At 36.2% G+C, this 19,244-nt stretch overlaps 2 protein-coding genes across 4 annotated transcripts in view; both read left to right on the forward strand.

Annotated features, from left to right (window-relative positions):
- The window catches only part of LOC109541235 (probable E3 ubiquitin-protein ligase HERC4), a gene marked incomplete at its 3' end in the record, with an annotated part of 482,710 nt that overhangs the window by 81,066 nt on the left and 382,400 nt on the right, over positions 1–19,244 (forward strand).
- The window catches only part of LOC109546292 (MAM domain-containing glycosylphosphatidylinositol anchor protein 2), a 317,852-nt gene continuing 308,731 nt past the window's right edge, over positions 10,124–19,244 (forward strand). Inside the window, exon 1 of one of the 3 annotated variants that reach the window (XM_048665078.1) lies at positions 10,124–10,535. In XM_048665078.1, the coding sequence (XP_048521035.1) occupies positions 10,451–10,535 (85 nt within the window). In that variant the 5' untranslated portion in view covers positions 10,124–10,450. Of the gene's footprint in view, positions 10,536–11,380; positions 11,619–11,702; positions 11,804–19,244 lie in introns of those variants that run through there. The other 2 variants (XM_048665089.1, XM_048665083.1) reach the window with 2 other exon arrangements.

The following is a 19,244-nucleotide window of genomic DNA, read 5'->3' on the forward strand; positions in this document are numbered from 1 at the left end:
CACATGTATATTCACTGAACATACCAGGTACATTGTCAGAACATACACATGTACATTCACTGAACATACCATGTACATTCCCAGAACATACCATGAACATTCAGTGTATTAGCTCTGACAGATTCCTGGGACATACATGGAATGTTCATAGTGTAACTCATGCACGTCCCAGGAATATGCATGTGCATCACATGAATGTTCCAGGTATATTTTGGGAATACCATTTTGCTATGTGGGTAGTGACAACAGAGGGGCTGATAGAAGAAGTACCGTCAGTTTCGAAAATATCCACACAAGTATGCGTAAATTTAGACTTCCTCGAATTGAGTTCAAAACACTATGACGGTAGCATTAAAGGCTGGTTGACTTTTTGGGCTCAATTTAAAAAGGTTCATCAAGATGAGAATATAGACAACCCTCATGAAATTGAATACTTAATTCAGGCAACTTTATCTGGAAGTCGTGCCCGACAACTTGTTGAAAGCTATCCCGCCATGAGTGAGAACTATAATAAAATTATAGAAAGCATGCAAAGTAGATTCGGCAGGGAGGACCTTCAAATAGAGGTATATGTTAGGGAGTTATTAAAGTTCATTTTCACCAACACAACCTCTAAACAAAAGTTGGAGATAAGCAGTCTGTATGATCAAATTGAAACTCAGTTTCGAGCTTTGGAGACACTGGGGATAACAACTGACAAATGTTCGGCCATGTTGTATCCATTGCAGAGTCTTGTTTACCCCAGGACTTACTTAGGGTCTGGCAACGTTCAGCTATTTTTAATAGCCCTGCTAGTGGTGAGGACCCAACTGACTCTTCGTTGGAAGTTCGTCTAAAGCGACTTATGCTTTTCCTCAAACTGAAGGTTTTGGTTTAGCCGGTGGTACGAGATCATCTAGAGGAGACTATGCTGCACAAAGACGGGGAAAAGACAGACTTCATAACGAACCAATTGCTTTGGGTCTCTGTTTGTTTTGTTCAAGTACTGACTTGTCCGAAGCCTGTTTTAAAGCCCAAAGAATGAGCTTGAAACAACGGAAAAAGTGGTTGCTAAACGGAGTTCCTGTTTTCGTTGTCTGAAAATTGGTCACCAGTCGAACCAGTGTAGGGGCAGGATGAGATGTTTGTTATGTAGTCGTTCTCACGTTTCTTTAATGTGCTCAGAGCTACCCGCCACAACTAAGCAGGAAGGTGGAAATGACAAGTAGGGTGAACCATCCACGACGGAGGAACCAAATGGTAGTCATCTTAAGGAATATACGCCAGCTAATCACACGTCTACTCAAGTATTTTTGCAAACGCTGCGAGTGACCATAAAAGGAGATAGAGGTTCGAAAGTAGTAAGGGCTCTGGTGGATACTGGCTCACAACGGTCATATATACTAAAGGATACTGCCACACAGCTTTACCGTCAACCCAAAAGAGGGAAAAAGGTTGTACATTGGCTTTTTGGGGGATCCGAGATGTTGGTAACGCATGACATGTTTCGATATTACTGTTTCCAGAGGTGTATTTCACATACTTTTGAAGCCTTGGACCAGTTTACTATTTGTGGAACTGCACTGCCGGTGTTTCATGGACCTGGGTCCAATGAGTTAGACATTTTGGGTATCAAAGTATCAGATGATGTGCAGTCCGGTCCAATTGAATTGCTGTGAGGGACTGATGTTATAGGTACGTTATTCACCGGGCGACGAGAACAATTACGCTGTGGATTGGTTGCCATGGAGACCCAACTCTGCTGGACACTTATGGAAAAGGTTTCAAGCAGCAATGGCACTCGTTTAACTACCGCCATGACGACGTTAAACTTGTTGGTGCAAAACGCGTCCCTTGCTCATCTCGGGGAACTGGAAGCCCTTGGGATTAAGGAGCCCTCGGACAAACGTAGCAAAGAAGAAGCCGCCGTTGCAGCCAGGAAACTTTTTAATCAGACAATCCACATTGATTCGGAAGGGCGCTACGAGGTCAGGTTACCATGGCTGGAAGACCATCCTCCACTTTCAAGCAATTATAATTTAGCACAGAAGACATTGGAGTCTGTTGTTCGAAAATTGAAATCCACCAGTTTGTGTGATCAATACGAACAGATTTTTTCCGAATGGGAAGCAGAGGGAATCATCGAGAAGGTTAATCCAGACAAAGTTAATAATCTTCTAGGACATTATCTGCCCCACAGGCCTGTTATAAAAGGGAAAAGTGTGACTCCAAAAAAAGGCCGGTTTTTAACGCTTCGGCTCATGAGAAATAGAAACCTGCTGTGAATCACTGCCTTGAAAAGGGACCCAATCTGATAGAACAAATATCTTCCATGTTATTGCGATTCAGAGAGAAAAGGATTGGAGTAGTGGCTGATATTCGTAAGGCGTTCCTGCCAATAAGTGTACATACCGCAGATCGTGACTGCTTAAAATTTTTATGGCTAGACTCTCAAGGACCCGAAGTCGTATACAACCATCGAAGAGTAGTTTTTGGGTTGAATAGCAGTCATTTTCTCCTTGGAGCCACTTTGGATCATCATTTGTCCCAATGTTTAGATTTGTGCTGTTCAGCTAAGTCGAGGGTAGTCTGCTGTATTCCCGTGGGAGAATTGAAACGAAGTTTTTATGTGGATAATTGTATGGTTAGCTAATGCACAGAAGATGGTGTTGAAAAGTTCATCCGGGAATCAACAACCATAATGAAACAAGGACTGTTTGATCTAACAGGGTGGGAGCGCACTAGAGGAATGAATTTTGGTGATTTTGAAGAAACCTGTGCAGTGCTTGGACTGAATTGGTACCCCAAAGGAGATTATCTTATTTTGTATTACAGTTTCCTGAAAGACGTTACTTTGGAGATGAACGCTGTTACTAAGCGACAGATACTCGCTTTGACACAGAAAGTTTCTGACCCAATTGGTTTTGTCAGTACTACGTTCTGTCAGTCTTATTCCGAAACGGATGCTTCAGAAATTATGGAAGGACAACCTGACCTGGGATCAACCAGTGACTGAAGACTTAGCCTAGAAGTTTATGAGTTGGATTAAAGAGTTGTATTACCTACAACAGATTGAAATACCTCGTTGGATAATGACTGGTACCAACGAAGCGGGGGAATTCAGTTTGCACACGTTTTGTGACGCCAGCCAATCGGCCTATGCTTGTGTTGTCTTTTTACGAGCTGTCCGAGGCGGTGAAGTGTCGGTATTTCTGTTGGGTGCAAAAGCAAGAATTTCGCCCATGTGTAAATCAGCTACCAAAATGACCATACCTCGACTGGAACTGTTAGCGGCCACCATAAAAAAATTTTAATTTTCAACAAGAGTTACCATGTTTTTTTTTTGAGCGACTCCTCCACTGTAGTACATTGGATCCAACGAAGGGAGCAGTGGGGAGTGTTTGTGTGGAACCGCGTAGACGAGATAAGGAAGTTGACCTCGGCGGCAGATTGGTCATATTTGCCAGGAGTGTATAATCCAGCCGACTTACCATTCCGTGGGTGTTCTCCGAAGCAGTTCCTCGACTTAAGATGGTGGGAGAGACCTCGATGGCTTTACGCCGATCCAAATACCTGGCCAACTGCAGTTGAACTTCCCAACCAGGAAGATATTAATAAGGAAAAGAAAAAGAAACTTGTCACTACGTTGAACAATTTGGAGAAAACCGAAATTTGGCACTTTAATTACTTTGCGAAGTACACCAAAACCGTACGTATGTTTGGGTGGATCATAAGATTTATTACCAATTGCAGACGATTCGACACAGTTGGGACGAGCCAGCCTCAACAATGAAGAGCTATCGACGCTCTTGTGTGAGTGCGAGTCAGTAGTTAACTCAAGACCTCTCACTTACTTGTCAGAAGATCCTCAAGATTTGATTGCCCTGACTCCTCTCATGTTTTTAAGAGAATATATAAAAGACATATTACCTGATTGTGATGTGAATGATAGAACCTCATTCAGCCGAAAGATCCGGAAGACTTTACGTGAAATGCTGCGAAAACGTTTTCGTTCAGAATACTTGGGCCAGTTGAAGCTATTTTGCGAAGGAAAAGTGACCCGCCAAGTTGACATTGGTAAGCTGGTACTCATCGGCAGCGACAATACGAAGCGTTTGGAATGGACCATCGGACGAGTTGTAGAAGTTCTTCCAGGAAGGGATGGGAGATTCGTTTAGCCAAAGTGGAGACTATCAAAGGATGCTTGCTCCGTCCACTACCACGATTATTTCCATTGGAGTGTGGACGTGATCCTGACAGACTTTCAGAGTTGGGCGCTGTTAAGCCTCGTGTTCAAACTAAGACAGAAGTGAATTCGCCCATGATTTCGCGAAATTAATGCGAAAACCCACAGATGCAGCTTTCCCGGAAGAGTCGTAAACCTGAGATTGAAGATGTCGGTATTGAAGTCGAAAAAACGACTCGGTGTGGACGTATCAGTAAGATTCCAAGTCGTTATTTAGAATAGAGTTTGTTCTATAGTTAGTTTGATGTACTTCCCATATTAGCTCTGTTTAGCATTACAAACTTAATTTTTTTAGTTTTAAGAAACATTTTTATCAGCAATGTTTCTTAGGTGGGAGAATGTCAGAGATGCGAGTATATGAGACGGATAAATAGAGCGGGAAAAGAGAGAATCAAATACAACAAAACCTAAAAATAAAAAACCAGTAAGATTTTGACATTGTCAGAAAAAACTAAAAGTTTTTATGTACAGACATCTCGGTAGTTTTTATTTAACGAACCCGTCGACGGCCCTTTGAAACGGGTAGTTTCTTTTGGTGCACGACACAACACAGTCAATACTTGACTTTTATAAAGAGCTACCCTGTACGTTGACAACAGCTACAGCGGTTAATAGTGATTAGATAGTTTGTCGGATGAATGTCAGCAGACTAGTCTATTTACCGCGTCATAACAGTGTTAACTTATAATAACACGCGAGTCGTGCTGGGTTTATAACTTTTCATAGACAACAAAATACTGAATTTCTAGTACTTGACCCCCTCCCTGACTCGAAAGCTGAATCCGCCCCTGTGTCTGAAATTATTAAAACAAGTAGTTTTTGTGACTTGTTATTGTTATGAGACAGTCTGCTAACAACAATCTCAAAAGAAATAAATGAATCAGACTTCAATCTGTTGTTTATTACAATCTCAAAAAACCTGTAATCTTTAACATTGAATTTCTTAAAACATTGATTTTTGACTTGTTGCTGTTTGGAACTGAACCATCGTTATAATAACAATAAAAGACTCATGTATGTAATAATTATACATACAGGGTAATTATCTAATATTGTCCCCAAAATTCCATTTTTGGAAGCTTCCAAAGAGGTTGAAAAATAATAAATATTATTTATTTATAAAAATGCACGAATAGTCGAAACAACACAACGTACTTTCGAATCGATGTTGTGGTTAATTAGTGACCGTGATGATAATCAGTAAAAGATACCTATTTAGGTTTGTCTATTTTTTGTTTGTTTGTCTAAAAACTTTATGATAAGCGTGTAATTGATGAACATCTCTCCAAACGTCTTAAAGCAAATAATGAAATCGCACCCAAAATACCACGTACCACTAAGACTAAGACTAAGGTCTCATTTTTTAGATATTTGATTTCCAAAATGGCAAAAAATATTAGTTTTTGTTGTTTTTCTTTAAAACGGTTAAACATAGCAAATTAAATTTTGGTACACATTATAAGCTAATTGAGTGCCATTCTATGGTAGTGTTTTGTAGTTCATTTACTTTTATACAGGGTAGAAACGTCGAACCCCAACTTTTGTTTTGTTCAGACCTTTTTTGTGTGCACCTGAACTTTTATGAACATAAATGTAACGGAAATGGCCTGGGGTACTCACGTTGGAATGGGGGCGAAATTCATAGTATTTCAGTAAATGGGAGCCTCCTTTGCGCCCCATTTACTGTCAAATATGACACTGATATGCGGAAAATTTCGCACCTGGGCTGGAGATTTCGAGAACCGTCTGGGTTACCTGAAGGAAACTATATAAGCGGCGAAGAGAACCAGAAGGGAGTCACAAGGAGGACCATGGGCTAGATTTAAGTTAGCTTAGGAACCATTAGAGGATGTGTTAAGGTTTAGGTTTAGGTTAGAATAAGTCATATGATGTCATTTTAAACAACAAGATCTTAGCATTAAGGATCCGTAGAATAAGTAGCAGTAAGAAGTATGTAAAACTTGTCTGAAGTAAATATGTTCAAAAGCAGAGGGGAGTCAGTGCAGTGACAGCAGCGACCGAGTTCAAAATAGGTTAAACCCCGCGAGTCGGAAGTCCGAGTTTTCCGTTTGCTATTGTTATTGTTTGTGAAATTGACGTTAATTTAGAAATTAGTTTGTTCCTGTTCCGTATTTAAAGTGATATCGAGTTTAATAAAAGTTAGAAGCTGAAGAAAGAGTTTGATACCCGGCCATCCACGGTACAGTATTTATCAACTTTTTTATATCTTATTATTTTTTCCTAAGAGCACTAGTTTGCCCGCAAAAAAATTAAATCGTTTCGGCTTGATCCAAACTTTCCAAACCGTTGGATTGGGAGAGGTCAAGAAGCTCCTATAAACTTGCCCCCTAGATCTCCCGGTCTAAACGCGCTTGATTTTTACTTCTGGAGCCATTTAAAAATACGGTGTATTCAGAAGAGAAGAACAGAAGTAAATACAATCGAAGAACTTCAGGAAATAATATTTAATATTTCTAACGAAATGAGAACTTCAGTGCGAACTTTTCGGTCTGTAAATTTTAATTTCATTAAAAGACTGCGATTACGCCAAGAGTGTCAAGGTGACCAATTTTAACAGCTGCTAGGTTAAGATTAGAATGGTTATTTAAATTTAATTTTGTTAGTTTATATTACTGCGCATATTGTCACCATGTTATTATTTAAGTAAAATTTATTCAAACTTAATAATTGTAATCTGATCCAAAATACACAATTTATAAAAATAATGTAGGTTGTTAGTAATCAACTAATAATGTGTACCACAATTATTATATAAAACGTTATTATATTTAAAAAAATTAACTAATTACAGTAAGAGATAAAAAAGTTGGTAAATAACTCGCAGTAATTAGGAAAATTATGTCGAGAAAAGTTTAAGTGCACACAAAAAAAAGTTCTGAATAAAACAAAAGTAGGGGTTCCATATTTCTACCCTGTATAAAAGCAAACTGAACCAGAAAACATTAACATAAAATGGGACTCAATCAGCTTATAATGTATACCTAAATTGAAGTTTCTATGTTTAACCGCTTTAAAGAAAAACAACAAAAACTAATATTTTCCGCCATTTTGGTAATCAAATATCTCAACAACGACCCCTCAAATTAAAATAATTCCCAGGAATTCCCCCCTCTTAAATGACGAGAAGCACAAGTTGTTAAAATATTTTAACATATTTACGAAACACCCTTTATACGGGGTGATTCAAAATTGGCGTCATTTCTTTTAAGGAGTGATAGAGGCTCCCTTGGGGAGTGCCAGAAAAACATTTATATATATAAGAAGAAGATATTAACAATTGAAAATCGAATTTCAACTTTGTTATTAAGAATTATTTTGAAAAAATCCCACGTTGGATTGGCAGCCTATTGGAATACTTAAGCATTCAAAAAGAAAATTTACGATCTTCGAATTTCCTTTCACGAATTTGCTGATATGCGATTAGTTCAGGGGAAATGCTACAGTAACAAAGCAGAAGCTGAAAGAACTCACGCCAACCAAGGACGAGGAGAGTGGTTCCAGGAAGATAGTGGACGACAGTCGATGTTTGGGTTCCAGGCACAGAGGAACAAGTATCGGGCATAATCGAATCAAGGCCTTCCAGGGGCACTCAGAGCACAATAACTGACACTTTCCCAAGCACCAAGTAAATACCGAGGAAAGGCGTTTGTACGATACACACAGCACAAGAAGATASAAATGGAGCACGAGTTAATTAACTGAATAYGAGAAGCTGCTCAAAAACTGAGAATAATTTATCTAAAACATTTTCTTCGATTTTGACAGGTGGCCCTGTAATCCATCATTTATCAATTTTTTTGCTTTAGATCTGCTGAACTATTATTTTATTGAAACGCTTAAAATTTTAGTGTGACCAATAGCTCTATTCTTCACACATGGTTATATCTCTCTGTCAGAGGAATATTCAGTCCAAAAATTGTTTGATGATGAAAATCAAATATATACCTCCAAATCAACAAAACATCTATTTGTTTTGGACTAACCCAAACTAACCCAAACAGTGACTCTTTTTGGAAGCATCTGTTTCTGAACGATCACTCGTGGATTTGCGGTACCCCAAATGCGACAATTTTGTCGATTAACGAAGCCATCAAGATGAAAACGGGTCTCGTCACTAAAGATTATTTTTGTTGAAAAATCACCGTCCAATTGTTGTTGTTCTAAAATCCAATCAACAAAGGCTCTTTGGTGCTCATGGACTTCCTGCTTAAGCTCTTGAGTCAATTCAACTTTGTACGCCTGAAGCTTCAAATCTTTCAAAATTCGATGTATAGTGGTTGTGGCAACCCTAATTTCCTGAGCTCTATGCTATGCCGAATTGATGTGGTTGGGCTTTCCTCAACATTTGCACGTACGGTTGCGATATTTTCAGTCGAGAGACTATGACACTACAAATGCCGCGCAATTCAAAACCGTCGTTCTTATTGGAACACCCTTTATAATGATACGCTGTGAGGTAAATACGTCTGGCCTCTTCCGCATTCCCATTTGCTGCCCAATAACAAAAATTCATATCTTGGTGCACAACATTCCCGTTCCGTTTTAATTTATTGGTTTTAGAGGAGAAAAAATAGTCAAAATTAAAAGTAATACAATAATTACTATGAATTGTCAAATTTGGCATATTTTAAAACCAGACCACTTGATTTGCTGCGATTCCAATTGAATACAGGACTACTGGGTTGAAAGTGATAAAAATGTTGGTGTCAATTTCCTCCTAAAATAAAAGTTTTTTCGAGTCGTGGCAAGAGCACATTTTTGTCTAATATTGTCTAATATTTAAAATCGCATATTCGTTTTTGCTATATTTTCTGTGTCAAAGAAGTCATGGGGAAAATGGAATGCACGTAAAGTGCCATCCAGTGGCAACGTAGAGAAACAATTCTTTGTCTGAAAGTTTGAGATCACTCAACTAAAACTCTGTACGGATTTTTAATTTAACCCGCAAAAAAATGAAAAGAAAAAAAAAAGAAGTTTGTTAAGCTGCAACTCGCAAAATGTTACGATTTCGAATTTTTGCTACATGGCTTATGTTTGCGCCCATCCTTATCTAAACGCCTTTGTTACGTGGTTCAGGCTTTACTTTGTAAATCCGTCAGACGGTCCTTAACCACTACCCTTCTGACGGATCTGAAGCCTGAATCCGTAACAGCACTCACTCATTCGAACGCTCTAGAACAATAAAGTTTAGTTTATTGCCCTTGCAACGTTTGATTCCAAATCCTATGAAGAAACTTGCAAGTGTCCTAACAAAATTGATACAGTCCACTCCAGTGAAATCAACAGTTCAGCGTAAACGACAACCGACCGCAAATATATGGGTTAAAGGGTTGCAAGCGCGCACAGCTTACTACTATTATTTTAGACTGTAGAAACACCCTTGAATATTTCCTAACGCATTTTGCGAAAACCCTGTATAATGTTATAGCTAAAGTAAAAATTCTAACAGCTACAAAGTTGAGTATAAGTAAACGAACACACCGATTTATTGATGCGTCATTATAACAGCCTTCGCATGCGTGGAATTTACTTTGTATTCAATTTGTAAACTTTATGGTAATAAATAAAAATAAAAATAAATAAATAAATCATTTAAAATAAAGCTTATAGTTTAGCAAGATAGGAGTTTTATTTACTTTATTACATAATCAAGTTTCAGGCAAGCTAACAAATTTACGCTGTAACCTAAATTTATAGAACCACAAATCAGTTCTGCAGCGACCATGAGCGGTCTGGAAAGTCTGGACATCGAGTTGTTAAAATAACTGGAAAAGGGTTAAAGAGAGAAGTTTCCGCACGCCCATGAGCCCTATTGGGAAAATGGGAGAATCGTTGATCGCCAAATGCAAATTGCTCGGTGACGACCGCAAAATGAGCAAGATAGCAAGTGTTTCAGAACTTAGCTCTACGCCGGCCGGCCAGCAATGCGATATATCGTCGCTTCAGATTTCGGGTAACCGTTGGCGTATGCGGATGCGGTGGATGTTCTGAATCTGGAGGGAAAAACGCGACAAGTGCAAACACGTTGCGTGCCACGCGGGAGTTTTCGCTCTTTATTATCGTTATTAGCGCGTGTTTTTATCAAATCGTGGGAATGCCGCCTTTTGACCGGATTTGTCATTAGCGGCTTTTAATTAGCAAGTGACAATTGCATCTTAGAATGGAACAAAGTTTTTAATTAGGCTTGATGTGTACGGTGGTATAATGAGAATGGGAAAGGGACCGAGTGAACTGATTGCGCTGATCTATTTGGTATGCCTAATTGGATGCGAGGCTATTTTAAACAGCGGTAAGTTTCAGTTTTAATTTAAAATTAAACTTTTTATATGCTAGTTTTAGTAGCCTTTTATTTTAATCATTGTAACTTATTTTATTTTAAATAATTTTCGAATAGTTTAGTTTGCTTAAGTCATTTAGCATAGTTCGAGTGATCATTTTCCCATTTTTTAGCCTTAATTAGTTAATATCAATTGAGCCCTAGACATAGTTTAGACTAAAAATTGGCTTTGGCCAAACTTTGTAAGTGCTTTCTAGCTTTATTTATGAACGCTCTAAGAATTTTTAATTTTTTATACTGGAACGAAAGATCACTGCTTTTAAATAGCAAATTATCATTTTTAAATAATTTAATTATTTAGGTATTTTTTATTAGTTTAAAAGTTCTTTCCACCATGTCTAAAATGCGATTGATCGCGTATGCAAGTTTGAGGAGCACACCGTTACAACTTTTTCTCAGTATAGGGCTCCAATTTTAACTCATTCGTGAAACATTGCAAACATAAGCGATCCGAGTTGGGATCCATTATAGCAAATGGGCTCAATTTTGTTCAATTCAAATGGTACTACCGTTTCGTGAAGAACCATCTACATTTATCCCTGTGCCGAACTGAGCTAACCTAAATTAATAGAAAGTTAAAGTTTCACAAATAGAATGTTTCACAATGTTTTTATTTACTGGAAAAAGTTGAACCGCAAACTATTCAGACAAATGGATCTTCTGGATTTGATAATGACGATGGTATTGATGATGACGATATTTATTGTCCGGCCTGAAAAATCAGTTACTAGTTATACTGCAATGTGCACCTTCACTCATGTGCATCCTCCAGACCTCTATCTACGCGCTTAACCGGATATCGACACAGATAAGTCGTTTCCAAGCACATGAAACTGAGTTGTGCTTAGTGGTTTGAATAAAATCGCTCTCGTACCGGAGAAGTTGAAATTTGTGCTAAGTAAAAGAACCAGCGGTACTCAAGAGACGATAGAAGTTAGAAGCAGCCTGTAAAAGAACGAACTTAAAAGCAGTGCAAAGAACCAGAAGCATAAGACGCGAAAAGTATTTATGAAGAGCATCGGTAGCATTAAAGAGGTTTGTACAGAATGTGGAACACAATAATACCGAGGATACACGAATTTTCGGCAAGCCTATGCGCCTTAGGTGGGAGGATTTACATTCTCATAAAATGCTGAAGTCTGGTACCAAGGTTGTGTGAATTTATTCGTTTCCATCTGAGTTTATGTTTTTTAAATAATAAAAAGGACGCACCATTATATGTAAGTCAGTGTTGTTTCTGTATTCCTTGATCTAGTTCATAAAAGTAATTTAATTTTTGAGTTATTAATTCGATAACTTTTCAATTTCTTTTTTTTTATCTAACTAAAAATGCGTAAAGCGAACATTCCTATATAAACATCTTAAAAAGTCTCAATAATAAATATATTTTTTTTGTTTGTGTCAAGCACCTCATTTCCACGAAACACATATTCACTAATATTCTGACAAAGCAGTGATGGTATTGGAGTTAATTAAAAGTGCTAATAGTTTGATTACAAATTTAGAAAATTTGACTTTGAACTTGACGATCATCTCCTACCTGCAAATTGAACGTTCTTAAAAAGATGTGACGGAATCTCATAGATAGCTCAACTCTCAGCCCAACTTTTAATAATTCGTTCGATAAGTTCACAGGTTCCCAAATTGTATTCATCAAATTGTATTATGTAAACTAGTGTTCTGCGAAAACATGCTTGACATTTCCTACGCCCTGATGTGACCCCATGAAAAATGTAGTGACGTTAGTTTTTTTAGTTGTTAAATTTCTAGATTTGGAAAGTGTTCCATTACCGAAAAAGTTTGGGAGACCCTGGGTTAGTTGTTTAGTGGCAGCTCAGATTATTAAGTATTTTAAGGGATCTATATAAAATTTATATTTAGAGATAAAATTCTCAATATCGCCAAAAGAAACTAGTCACTTTGTTTAAATCGGGTCATCTCCGAACCTAGCCTGCTTAGCTGCAAAGGTTTTCCTTAAAAGCGTCGAACTACGAAATCATAATGTGGCGGAATTAATAATATAAAGGTGCACATATTCAAAAGAACCGAGAACAAATTTATTCAAAAGTCTAATATCGATATTGAATATTAGTGGCATGAAGTATGACTCAATTATTCCTATTAAGCCTTCCCACAGAAACACAGAAAACAGGTTTTGCAATTTTCATTCCATGGTCAAGTGAGGATTTTTCTATTTCTGCCCATTGCCGAAATCCAGTTTCATTTGTAAAAAGCAAAAAAAAATGCAAGAGTTTTGTCAACAATCAATCAAACGAGTTTTTTGTGTCAATTAAGGCCAAGTACTTTCGACAATTACGTCATCATCAGGGCCATCTTTATCAGACTGGTTTCAACTTAACTTTATATTAATTGTTTTTGTTCTAATTTTAACTTTAGTCTGTTTCTTGTAAGTTTGCCATATGAGTACCATTTTAACCATTTTAGACCGTTTTAACCAGTTTTTAACCAATTTTGACTATTTTTGACCATTGCTTGACATGTTTTCTTTGGTGCGCTTGGGGATGTTTGCTTCTGTTTTGACGACGGCCCTGATGATGACGTAATTGTCGTAAGTACTTGGCCTTCATTAATTACATACATACTTCATTATAAAAAACTTGTTTGTTTGATTTTGATCCAGTCTGTACACACCAACTTCTTCTTGTTATTTTAACTTTGACCTAGAAAAAGGCATGACACCTATACTACTTCTTTCATAGCGCGAACTGTTATGGAAATGCCTACTTTATAACAGGCGAAAATTCAAGACAAAAAATATCCTAATTGTTTGATATTGTGGAATCATCTTCGTCGGAATTTCTTCACCACATAAACCTCTTGATGCAGATGAACGATACTCTTATTACATTTATAAATTCCGACTAATCATTCTTAGTCGGAAAGCACGGGAGATCACTTCGCCCACTGCCTCATCGCCTTTGAAAATGTCCACCGCAGTTGTGGACGAAACGTCAGGAAGAAATTCCGATAGACCACGGCTTCAAAGCCCGGAAAACATTTATAAATGTAATCTGACCGGCCGTAAAAGCCTTCATAGTCTGATACTCTTATTGGTTGGAATAAACCTTTTCATTCCATGACACCATTTGTTTTCAAGGAATTATTTCTGGAAATTGTCTAGTTGAAACTGTTGAAATCAGTTCCCGTTTAGTAATTCACTGTAACATTTTATCCAAATGCATTTTATCTGGAAACGGACTCGTTTCTGAGAAATATATCTTTCTTTTTTGGCTTTTATAGGTTTAATTGGCTTTGTTTGTGCGCCCTGTCAGCAAAAATAAAAACATGTGTAAGTTGCACCTCTTTGCTTTACACCAATGGTTATTTAAACCCTTGGGGGACCCTAAGGGGCGAGTGTGAAATTAATAAACATATATAGGAAAAATTAAAAGTAAACTGCGTAAAAAAATGAAAGTTGCACAGCCAAATTTGCCCTAATGTTGGAAGTGGATAAATCTGGAATGCTTCAAGCCATTTGATTTCTCTTTAAAGCGTTCTCTATTCCCATTTGTTTCTTGTTCGTCAGTGTTTTGGCAAAAACTAAGAAGTTCAAATACATTTTGTACAGGGTAGCAAATGAAAAAATGCAAAGTTTTGCAGAAGTTTGGCATCCGTGCGTGTTCAATTAGGGAACAAAAATGCGGTGTTTTAGGTCTCAGGACCAAAAGTTAAAAAAGGAACCAAATAGCTCAAAACTGTTATTATACATTTTCGCCCATGTCGTTTGTTTACAGCGTAGTGGTAGTAAATCTACTTTTTGGTCTTACAGCGATAACTTTTCTGCTCTTGGTCCGAATTCCTCGATCTTGAGCTCATTTTTACTCTCTACTGCAATTCGTTCCCAAACGAGACCAATAATCCTTTTTTGTAATTCTTTATTAGATAAAACTCACAAAATCAAGTTTGAATGCATGATGTGTTTTCTTGAAAAAACTGATATTTAATAACATATTGGTTTTCACTAGCTGGCAGGCATAGGCGAAATATTTTATATTTTAATTTCCGGATTATCTGATGAGACAACAGAAGTTTTCTCGTTCAGCGTGTGCAGCTTAATGCTTGAATTCCGTTTTTGCTAAGTAATAATTATCGTTTTTTAAATATCATTTTGTAGTATATAACTTCAAACTATCAGAACTTTATTAAAAACGCATCTTTGAATTTTTGTTCCAACGTGGGGGCAATATACACAGAAATAACTTAGTTGCATACATTTTTATGCTAAAAAGGTCAAACTGTTTTTTACGTAGGAAATATTACCGGTGAAAGCGTAGATTTTGAGCTTTCTGAGGACAAAATTCCGAAAATTACTAGTTCTGAACGTGAATGATTGATTGCTTGAATGAAATATTCAGATGATATCGGCAGCGATGAAGATTCAGATAATATAACATCTTTATTACTCTTTTCTAATTTGGGAAAAATTTTAATATTTCTCAAATGAAATGGAAATAAATCCGATGCTAAACAGATGGTTTAAATACTGAATTTCAGGGAATTGAACTTTTGCCTGATTCAATTCTGCGTCTGAAGTCTCCGCGTAAATGACTCTTTTTCATACACTTGGGAAGGGTGTTCCAATAATAACAACGATTTTGAATTGCGCGCCAGTTGCAGTGTCATGATTTGACATTAAAAAAAGGCCGTTCGTTAGTAGACAGCAGGGCGTTTACTTTCACTAACTCTATTGTTTCATAAAAATATGAGTCTTACATAAGAACAAATTCACAGCAAGTTACATATCACATATCATATATTCACAGCGAAAAATACATCGTATATACTATTCTTCCGATATTTCAAAAAAAATAATTTTTTTGAAGAACTTTGACCATCAATAGCAGAGGAGACAGACATTTGTTAATAAAAGTTAGGTCAGATCGTCTTCGCAGTACTCTTTTGATCATCTGATTACGGAACACTCTGTATTTGTTTTATTTAAAATTAAAATGCGTCGTTCTTATTGGAACATCATTTATAACATTCGCTTTTATATTTATGTCATTGTCGTAAATCCCTGGGTATTAGGCAAAAAATTACAAAACAACTTGCACAAGAAAACAATATTAAATTACTTTTGAATTTTAAATCTGAACTGGCCAGTTGTGGAACAGAAGCCTTCCAAATAGTTATAAAACGGACCAAACAAGCAATAGAACCTGCCTATACCAAAAGATTAGGTAGTTTTGGTAAATGGGCAAAAAATGTATGTTTAAAATGTACAGTTTAGTTTTGATGTAATTCTGAATAAAAATTTTTCATTAAATTTTATTCATAAAAAATATTTTTTTTTTACTTATGTAAAGTTGCACCTTTTACATTGTTTATACAAAACTAATCCGCAGTGTTCGCTTTCGGGAATATTTTATTTTTTAGACAAGAACCAAAAATTTAGAAGAAAAATCTAAAATTGTGTTACTTATGTAGCATAAAGATATATTTCTTCTAAAACTTTTAATCGGTTCTTCTAAATCATGCAATAGAGGGCTAAGACTAATCAAAATCGATATATAGGGTAGCATAAAAAAATAAACAAATGGGAATTGTCCCCGAAATCTGTGATTCTTGAAGACTTTCAATTATGGGAAGTTACCTTCAAACGTGTTTAATTTTTATTTATTCAAAGTCAAGTTTCAGTTTCAACAGGAGCCTCAGATTTTACAATCACTACAATACCAAAAAGTTGATTTTTAAGACCACCCTATAAATAAAAGCGATTTGAGCGAGCGAAAAATTGAAAACCTTCTTTCTAGATTCGAAGTCCATCTTAATGCCTGCCGTGTTGAAATACAATCAACCGTTTTTTGTCCAAGTGAGAGCATGTGGAACTTTCACCAATTTTGCATTATATCATTCATCCTGTCGAAACTTCCTCTAAACTAAATTTTTTTGCAAAAACACACACAAGCCAAAAAAAATCAAATATATCACGTATCAATCAGAAATAGAATCGCTCGCAACATTAAGAATTTATCCAACTTGATCCAAATTTGTCAGTGTAACGTTGATTTTGTTGAGCAGTTTAAATTGAACTTAAACACTTTTAAACCAAGTTTCGACTGTGGTCCAAAAAGGACACATTGTATCAGATTTATCTAAATCGAAAGTATCATCAAATTATATTTACAGTCATTGTTGCAATATCAAACATGAACTGTATTTTATATAATACGTGCCACTTTTATCAGCTTACGGCTGGCGCAGAAAAAATATGCCCTGAAACAACCCCGCCAACAATTCGCCGATCATGTATTATAAAACACTTCAGTTGAATCGTTTGGGGAATATGAGTTGTTTTTTGTGTAATGCCAGATCATAAAAAAATATAGAAGAGGGTAAAAATAGAGTCCAAACGAGAGTGATATGGGGAAGTATTATGATGGAATATTGGGAAAGGAAATTGATTTAGCTCCCTTGTTACTTGGTTTTTACATAAAATGCGGACTCCAATTGACAGAAATTGTTAAGTAGTCATTCCAAACTTGTTATTTACGGAACGTGAATACTTCCAAAGATGGAGAAAATTGTATATCCAAACATTTTCATTAATTGTGCTGTTTATTTGATCTAATATACTAAGGCAGTTATTATATCAAGTAAATAAAAAAAAATACTCTGAAGCGAACCACATAATCACATAAAATATAATATCACGGTATTTCTCTTTGTTTGTTCGTATGTCGTATTATGTTTTGTTGTAGTGTAATGGGACAGCATCGCTTTGTAAAGTAACTCTTCCTGCTCGAATTAAATCTGAAGGCGAAGCCATGAAACAGAACAAAATTACAGCCGAAAATGTTTCATTTTTGCGTAGTCGGACTCATAAAAACATTAATTAAAAGGACAATCTCGAACATTTATGCTAAAAAGGTTCTGCTTAAGTAACTTATGAATAAATAAGATAGATGTTGTTGGGAATGAAATAAGTTTATTTCGGAACTCCAGAAAAAGTGTTGTCAGTTTATGTGGTCTTATTCAGATATATGTATTAACTCTCCATAAGTGAAGTTAGCGGTATATTATAAGCACAGTGTGTATTTATATACAGGGTGATTCAGAACCACCCAGATTCAGACGTTTCAGTGACCTGACGGTTTTGCAAAAAATGTGTTTTTATGGTTTTAATGCATTTTAATTGTATCTGTTTCTAGACGTCGGCGTTTTGAACTTGGAAACTCAATATTATAATTATTAAAAATTACGGAAACTATAAAAAAATACAAAAAGTGACAAAAAAATAGGCAAGGATGAACAGTAAATTCAACAGGGTTTGTTGAATGTGAGAACGTACTTTTTCGAAAAGTCAATATTGTCGACAAGAAATTGTTTTTAATTGTCCTCATCACCTCGAATTGATATGTTACATGTAAATGATATGTATACATGTAAACCTACATTAGATTCTTTAACTCCAAACAAGTTAGCCCCTGTGTATCACCTTATTATGCATTCTTCTCGAGCAGCTTCTCGTATTCCGTTAATTAACTCCTGCTTAATTTGTAGCGGTGTTCAGTAAGCAATTGGTTTAATGTGTCCTTGTGATCTGTGAATCTTATCTACAAGGTAGGAATGTAGTTCTTCCTCGGTATTTGTTTGGTGCCTGGGAAAGTGTCAGTTATTGTGCTCTGAGTACCCCCAGGAAGGCTCTGCTGCAATTATCTTCGATTATTGTTCCCCTGTGTTTGGGACCCAAACATCTATTGTCGTCCACTATTTTTCTGGCGCCAATTTTCCTGTGTCTCTAGCCGTTTGTTGGAGTGAGTTGTGACAAAAAACATCATTACCGCTTTGACTGTGCATCAAAAAATTATAGAAGAGAACTTTTTAAAATAGAAAAAATTTGTAATTTGAAGCAAAGGTCTTAATTTTTCTGTTCAAATGCTTAAGAATGCCAATATGCTACCACTTAAACATGAGGCAATTTCAAAATAACTCTTAATAGCAAAGTTAAAATTCGATTTTCAACTGTTAATATCTTCTAGAAATTATTAAAACAAAAATTTCAATAATTTCTTCGTACTCTTCAAGTGAGCCACTCAAAAGGAATTATTCCAATTTGAAATCACCCTCTATATTGTAGTTTTTGCAATAAAAATTTCTATAAAAGTTCTAGTGCAAGCAAATATTCTGCAGGTCTTATAATAATTTTCCATATTTGTCACAATGCTCGTTTCTCTATCGCAAAAACTTAAAATCGTCTTAAATCCACACTTCACTGAAAGTAATTTTTTAAGTCCAAAATCAATGTTTGTAGCAGCTAAATCAGCATGCTCGTATTTAGAGATTGCAGTTACAGTAGCATTATCATATCTCTGAATAATCTAGAGAATGCAGTAAGAGAAAATCTGCCATGTGCTTAAAACACGCAAATAGTTTAATAGTAAAGCCTGTACAAAGTAACGTCTTTTCAACAAAAAATAGCTTTGTGCTAAATTATGGAAAAACCTGGGCAAAGTTCATGTTTGTCATAGACATGCTATACAAGGTCAAATCAAGTTGTATTTGATTTTGATTATAATATGACATCAATTGTATTGAAACAGTCTAGGCTTATTAGAATATGGCTGAAGAAATGAAGAAATGTCATAAAATTTTCTCGTAATTGAATGTTACTTTCGATATAAAATGCTAAAAATTGTA

Source organism: Dendroctonus ponderosae, unplaced genomic scaffold (assembly GCF_020466585.1).
Source record: "Dendroctonus ponderosae isolate FM_Combo_2020 unplaced genomic scaffold, Dpon_F_20191213v2 Dpon_F_20191213_1, whole genome shotgun sequence".
Taxonomy (NCBI): Eukaryota; Metazoa; Arthropoda; class Insecta; order Coleoptera; family Curculionidae; genus Dendroctonus; species Dendroctonus ponderosae.